This window comes from Micropterus salmoides, unplaced genomic scaffold (genome assembly GCF_014851395.1).
Source record: "Micropterus salmoides isolate LMB-PRFRI ecotype aquatic unplaced genomic scaffold, ASM1485139v1 Ms_hic_scaffold_6, whole genome shotgun sequence".
NCBI lineage: Eukaryota > Metazoa > Chordata > Actinopteri > Centrarchiformes > Centrarchidae > Micropterus > Micropterus salmoides.
In genome coordinates, this window is record NW_024044348.1 from 30,170,395 (window position 1) to 30,177,351 (window position 6,957).

General features: G+C 41.5%; 1 protein-coding gene across 1 annotated transcript; it reads right to left on the bottom strand.

Moving 5' to 3' along the window:
* Positions 1–248: 248 nt before the first annotated feature.
* On the bottom strand, positions 249–5,713 carry irx6a (iroquois homeobox 6a). Its single transcript, XM_038700526.1, has 7 exons — positions 5,346–5,713; positions 3,929–4,204; positions 3,046–3,155; positions 2,462–2,757; positions 1,573–2,247; positions 1,233–1,344; positions 249–825 (listed from the first exon to the last, which is right to left on the bottom strand). The coding sequence occupies exons 1-6, from the start codon at positions 5,409–5,411 to the stop codon at positions 1,238–1,240; spliced, it is 1,530 nt and encodes a 509-aa protein (XP_038556454.1). The 5' UTR covers positions 5,412–5,713; the 3' UTR covers positions 249–825; positions 1,233–1,237.
* Between the last annotated feature and the right edge of the window lie 1,244 nt (positions 5,714–6,957).

Here is a 6,957-nt window from a genome sequence, read left to right on the forward strand (position 1 = left end):
AGTAACAAAGTGTTTGATGCCACTTCTGATTAGGTGCTGACAATAGAGAGATGATGTCCCCTTTCTTCCACAACTTGTGGATTTCACTCACGTACTCCTCTGAATTATGACCTTCCATCAGCGCTGCGGCTCGGATGCGTCCTCAGTCAAGATGATAAACTTTGATCAGACGCACATCCGCAAATGTTTTAATTGGCCGATTGGAAGTCCTGCTCTATAAATAACAAGACACAGAAAACGCAAGCTCTTGGAAAAAAAAAATGTATTCATAGAAAAAATGTCATGAATGGCAAACACAGAAGAAGCTCACATTTTTAACACAATGACAAAAATCTTAAGGTCCACGCGCAACACAGGGGATCCAGTCCTTTTATAGTCAACTTTATGTCCGACAAGCTTTTCTCTTTTATATCAGGCAAAATGACACGAAGCCACAATTAAACGCAATATGTAACAGACCACTTAAAGGAGATACGAATTCAACCAATATAACACATTAAATAACAAACAAACAGACAGCATAACAAAATAATAAATACACAGAGAAATAAATAGGTTTGCTATACTACACGATTGCCATACACAATTGCGACCGTTTTTATCTGGCCAGTCTCACACCTTTGCATCTAGAATTTTTGCATAAAGTCTTTAACACCATAAAAACAAAGTTGTGCAAAATGACAGCCACTTCCACAGTTTGACAGCTCTCACTGCAGCGTCGCCCGGTAGCTCCCATGTGTCATATTGAGGCCGCTACTCGGCTAGTGTGTCTTTTTAGTGCATAATAAATGTCCCATTTTTTATTGTGGTACCGCTTCCAGCAATCTAGGAGAGAAACAGACAGCAGAATTTAAAATAAGCCTTCAAAGTGAGAAGGAATAAACAGTCTTCATAATAAGGTATTTCATTTTTTAAAAAAAAGTTTTATTACAGGGTTATTGCAATAGAAATGTTAATATTCTAAATTACTTTTGACATTATATGAGTTACCTGTCACTTGTAATTTTAGAAATCATTGTATTTAGATCAAATAAAAAATGTAGCAACACATATTTGACAAAAAGTGATTGAATGAGTTTCTACAGTATCCTGTTCACCTGTGAGTGTTTGATGTCATTGTTTTGTGCCATTTGTTTGAGTGTGTGTGTGTGTGTGTGTGTGTGTGTGTGTGTGTGTGTGCACGTGCGCATGGGGACTTCACTGGTTTCTTCCAGTTCAGTGCAGACTCTCACCTGCTTCACCTTTTCATCACTGGTCTGAACGCAGTGACCTTGTCATCCTGCACGGTCCCACAGGCTTCGCTGAGGTCAGACGGCTGTGTTTCTGCTTTGCCCCCAGAGAATCCTACATACCCAAACAAAAGCAAATCTAAGAAACTTGCCTCAGTTGCAAGTTGGCAGAAAGTGTCTTGCTGTTTATAACCTTTAAAATTGGCTTTTCTACATCTGATAACGCATGGACATTTTAAAACTTAGTTGGCAATGCGAGTGTGGTAATGGCTGTATACCTGTCTGTCCATGTAACACAGATCCCTTGTAATATGTTAAACATTGCAGGTATAAGATGACATACCTTCAATAGTGGAGTACTGACATGTGTCCGGGAGTGCAGGATAGGATGAACAATGCAGTTGGAGGTCCTTGTGACTGTAGCTGCCAGTACCGTAGACTTTTGAGTGCAAAGATGAGCCCTCAGGGAAGGGGCTTTCAGTATTGGTGACACTGCTAGATTCATGGAGGCCTCTCATGCCCCCACACTGTCCAGTAGGATCCCCTGTAAGCCTGGTGCTCCGGAGCTGGCAGTCCCCGGTTGAGTTGCCTGTCCTCAGCTCTGAGCCATGCTGCTGAGGGCTCAGTATGACCCCCGAAGCCGCCGTTCGAGCCAGAGACCATATCCGAGGCTTATCCGATGCTTCAAAGTGAGACAGGGACAGCGTTCCTCCGTTGCCATTGGAGGAGGCTGCCTTGGACACCACAGGATCCAGGAAGTCAGATGGGAGAGGAGGGAGGGCTGTGACACCTTTGATGGCGCAGGGGAACGCATGGAAGCTGTTCGTTAAACTCAGGTGCAGCTCGGAGCTGCAGTCTCTCTTTTGAGGGGCTCCGGACACTGCCATGACCCTATGGAGGTCCTGCTCATCTGCACCCACCTTTTCACAGTCACTGTCCAACTTGTCACAGTCATCCTCGTCCATGTCCTCCAGATCACTTAGATGCAGATCTTTCTCCTCCTTGCAATCACTAGAATCTGCATGAGGAAAGGAGATTTTTTAGAGATCACAGTCTGAAAATTTGCCCATTGTAAATGTATCGAGAGGTTTCTTCAGAAAACTTTTACATATACTTTGTAAACCCTGAAACCTACCTTGTCACCTTTTTGGTCTGTATGATTGTCAACTGCATTTCCCTAATAGTGTAAGCAACCTAATAGTTTAAGACACAAAATGTAGACAAATGATTACCTTTGGTGACACATTCTTGGTCGTCTTTGTTAAGGTCATCCTTCCTGTCATCGCTGGCCTTATTCTTTGGTGACCAGGTCATCTTGTTTTCCTTCTTTAGCCTCCGCCTGGCATTGGCGAACCAGGTGGACACCTGGGTGAGGGTCATTTTGGTGATGATGGCCAGCATGATCTTCTCTCCCTTGGTGGGGTAGGGGTTCTTGCGGTGCTCATACAACCATGTTTTTAGGGTGCTGGTGGTTTCACGAGTTGCGTTCTTTCTTCTGGCTGTGCCGTTAAAGTCTACTGTCCCATATCTGGAAAGGGACACACACAAATGCACATACACACAGACAGTGGCCATTAGTGGAGTTAGTCAAGGACATCATAGACTACTCACTCACACATCCTATAGCCCTACTCCCTGCTGCTTGAAATATATACAGCTTCATTCGATGCAGGTATCAATATGGGGTTACGCTCTGACCTTTGGTCTGAATGCAGCATATTCAGCTGCTTTCATTAATGAGTGGTAAGATACTTTTTGGCAGGTCTCCTTACTCTCATATTAACATTTATTGGACAAAAATGAACAGAGAATTTACCTGTCATATTGATACTGTCCCAGTGAATGGTCATAAGGGTAGTATGCAGCCGTTTGAGTGATGCCAGAGTGTAAAGTGCCTGTGCTGTCCTTAATGTCATACTGGGGATTCTGTAAAAGACAATAAGTAAGTATGCAGCATTCATTATTTCTCAGTATTCTAAAAACATTTCCTATTTTTATGCTCTTAAACCAAGAGTAATTCACTCTAACCAAGAGTGATTTGAGCTATGAAATAATTCCCATATATGACATCAATATGTATTTTTTTAATGTATTTTAACAGGTTTCAAACATAATATGTTGTATGTGATCCTTGACTTGTAATTTTCCTTATTATATGATTTGTTGTTTTCAGGTACTATGTGGAATATTTCAATGGACTGTAAATTTTAACTGAATTCAGGTGTTTATAATAAGAAAGACAAAAGAAAGACACGTTTTAGTTGCACTGCAAAATGTCTGTTTAACAAGTCATTTAGTCCTTGATCCACTCCTACTTACATTTTACTCAAAGTGAACAAGTCTGACAGTGGGGTAATTTCATTTAACTTTTTTTTCAAATGCTAGTTCAGCAACACACACAGAGCCAATACTTGTTTTGAAACAATGAGGATTTCGTTCTAATAATAAAATTACACGTGATTCAAATGAGACAAGTTCCTCTACATTGCTTCTACACCACTTCCCCTCACCCAGGTGACAGGTTTTTTTTTTTACTTGTTTCAAAGGGGAAGAAGATAAGAATGGATGCTGGATTAAACGGCATTTCGAGACGGATATGTTTGCAGTGTGAGATAAACTGATGAACATAACCCGGTTGATCGATCAGCATGAGCCCCCCTCCCCCCCTTTGCGCATCAGATGAGGCTGAAGTGGCCCACCAGAGTGGAGTAGATAGCGGATGGGTCGGTGCTGTAGGGGAAGTAGTTGGCGTAGTTCTGGCTGGCGGCGGCAGCTGCGGCATAGGGAGAGCTGTACATCCCCAGCGCTGCGTTCAGCTCCGTTCGGCTGCTCGCCAGGAGCCGGTTCTCGTAGGACGGGCAGCAGAAGGAGGCAGCGGCGGCAGCAGCGGCGGTCTGGGAGCCTCCTGTCCCGTCAGAGACCGACCTGGAAATCGAATCGCAGCAAGTCGTACTGGGGTTTGCCGACACGAAAAACTGCATGAAGAGAACCGTGGATAGACATGGTCATTGGCTGTTTCAGCTCTATCTGGATGTCTGTGATAACTCTGAAGTGACTGTGGGTGATTCACTGCAAAAAGATATCTAAGTTAAGTTGCTCAGTCTGGTGTTGAGTTTTCAGATCTTAAAACGAGTGAAAATGTGAGCTGACCTCGTTTGTTTTTCAGTTCACATCAGTTCAGTTATCAAGAATCAGTTGTCTTTATATTAACTTGTGACCAGCCTTAATTCAAGGTAAGTCACTTTTCATAGAATTCCTGGAATAAGAGAAAGTAGCTTACACTGTGAGCAAGTGTAATAAGGGACATCACTCCATTCTACTTTTTTCACATTTTAATAAAGATTTGAATAAAATGCTGCAAATAAAAGTAATCAACATCGGCAGGATATTTTTCAATGGAGATGTGCGCAATCCGTGCGTAAAAGTGACCTGGCCAGTTTATCATTGGTTTCAAAATTTGAACTTCTACATAGGATAAGAAAAAAATCACAAGTTATGTCACTGTTAAGTAAATCACCACCTTATTTCAAATATAAAATATTTTAATTTCATAAATAATCTGTTAAAAATATTATCCATATGAAAGTTGGGTGACAACTTTTCCATGAGAGTAACTTTTGTACCCTGATCGACTTGAACTTCTTCGAACTTGTCATTCAGCGCAATAATAGTGTCTTAAAATGTAAATAAACTACTTTAATCGAGTTTTAAAAAGCTTTCAGGATAATAAAATGTGTCTACCACACTACACGTCCCAGTAATTTAAATAGAAAGTTTGCGAATGTGTACAGCGTGCGTTACAGCCCAATTACACCACGTAGTGAGCAATAGGTGACATTCATCTATTGTCATCAGAAAAACACGTGAGTTCATTCATAATTCAGTGTAATTGGACACGGGTGTGTGTATATCGATATTTGGTTCAACAACAAAAGCACCACATGAAAATAGCTGTCAATACTTTCAAAGCAGTCACCGCTTCATGGATGTTTCAAATCCAGAAAAGTGCTCTGAATATAGTGTAATAAAAGAAAACATGCAAAAAAAAAAGCAATTTGCGTGTATGTGTACGTGTGTACACAACACTTAGGAGAAATAAAAAGCAAAGTGGCTTACCTGTGAAGTTGCATTGTAAGGGTATCCAAATTGCGAGAAAGACATAGCTGCTTCTTTTGTTACCATCAGCAATATTCTTCACCCTTGATCGATTGCAACCAATTCTACTTCAAATCCACCGTCTTACACACATTTCCACGCACGGCCTTTCGCTCAATAATAGATGACTTCACTCATAGGAGGGAGACTTTAGGCTGGCACCAGCTGCAGATTGTTTTATATGAATGAATAATCCCCCCCGAGGACCCGATAAGAAATGAAATTAAGCGTCATTAGGTGCAAAAAAAATTGTTGTTGTGTTAGCTGAAGGAGGCTTAAAGGATAACGTAAGACTTGCAAGATATGGACTCTGCTTGTGCTATTATTTGTGGCTCTATAGTTCTTTAGCATTCATCCATGCAAGGGTATCAGCGTGACGTCACTGTAATCCCGGTACGGCAGGGTACCAAGGATAGAATAATGTCTTTGCCAATCACGTCAAACGCTGGGGTTTTCTTAAGGTGCACTGTACACATGCTTGTCCCGCTTTTGTATTAGAATCCTTCAGCGATTTGTTGCGATAAAGTCTCCGGAAATTGTTTATTATTGAATTGTAGCATGGCAACAGAAGGACGCCTTTCGTGAAGTTAAATTAGTTAGGGAAAAAAAATATATTTTTGTCTTGTGTTATCCCAAACACGCACCCATTCAGCAGAAGAGATTACTTTTCCTTTTTATCAAGGCAAATAGGAATCAAACATGTAAACTAGAAAGTCTCTCCTGAGTATTTTCTGTTGAAAAAGATTGTAGTTGAAAACTATTTCTTTTATTTACAATCCATCACAATTAAAGCTGGTTGAATAAGCACATGTAAGACTTTTTTAATCTCGACCTCTGTTCGCCTCTGGCTCTCTGGCCAGAGGTCCATCCCGGAGTTAATGACGATGATGTTTCTATCTTTCTCTATTAGAGAGAGGGGCAGTCCCAGCAGGAATGGTTAGAGGGTTTTTTGGCAGGTCAATAGACCAGTGATTGATGCGAGCCTGGAGACCTACGTGACCATTACGCGCAATGCGTAATTGTATCAATTAACAAATGGATACATGCCCTTGTTTAACCAACGAGTAACAGAGTGAAAATATGCCTTAGAGGTGAAATCCGAAGAGCTGTACTAGAAAAAAAGACAGTGGAAGCCCTGCTCCCCAGTCTAATTAAATATCCGTGGATGGGGGCGACGAGAATTGCATTTTAATTGAATGATGCTCACTTGAAAGATGGGTAAGGAATGATGCTGCCTCACAGTGAATGAAACGAGAAATAATTTTAAGCCTTATTAGATCAGCAGCTCAACCATCACCACTTCTCTCGCTCTCTCCCATAAACATAAACAAGCTGTGCCGCTTCCTTGTGTGATGTTGAACCTTGGCAGGGAGGGCGGTCTATTATATCCCCCTATACAAAATTTATTTGTATTGACAGTGACAGCCATGATCAGTCCTACTGAGTCATGTGATCCGCCTGTTTCTGACTTTCTAGGGCTGTGTAAGGTTTCCGTTGTCACGACTGATACCTTGTGCCAAATTTCCTGGTGCCCTGCCTTTCCAAAGTAGATGTATGGCGTTTCCTCCCTTTG

Coding starts and splice junctions, on each gene's coding strand:
- irx6a (XM_038700526.1), bottom strand. CDS start 5,411: ATGGTAACAAAAGAAGCAGCTATGTCTTTCTCGCAATTTGGATACCCT. Junction 3,156..3,928: donor CCGCTATCTACTCCACTCTG/GTGGGCCACTTC, acceptor TGTCTTTTACAG/AATCCCCAGTATGACATTAA. Junction 2,248..2,461: donor CCAAGAATGTGTCACCAAAG/GTAATCATTTGT, acceptor TTCCTCATGCAG/ATTCTAGTGATTGCAAGGAG.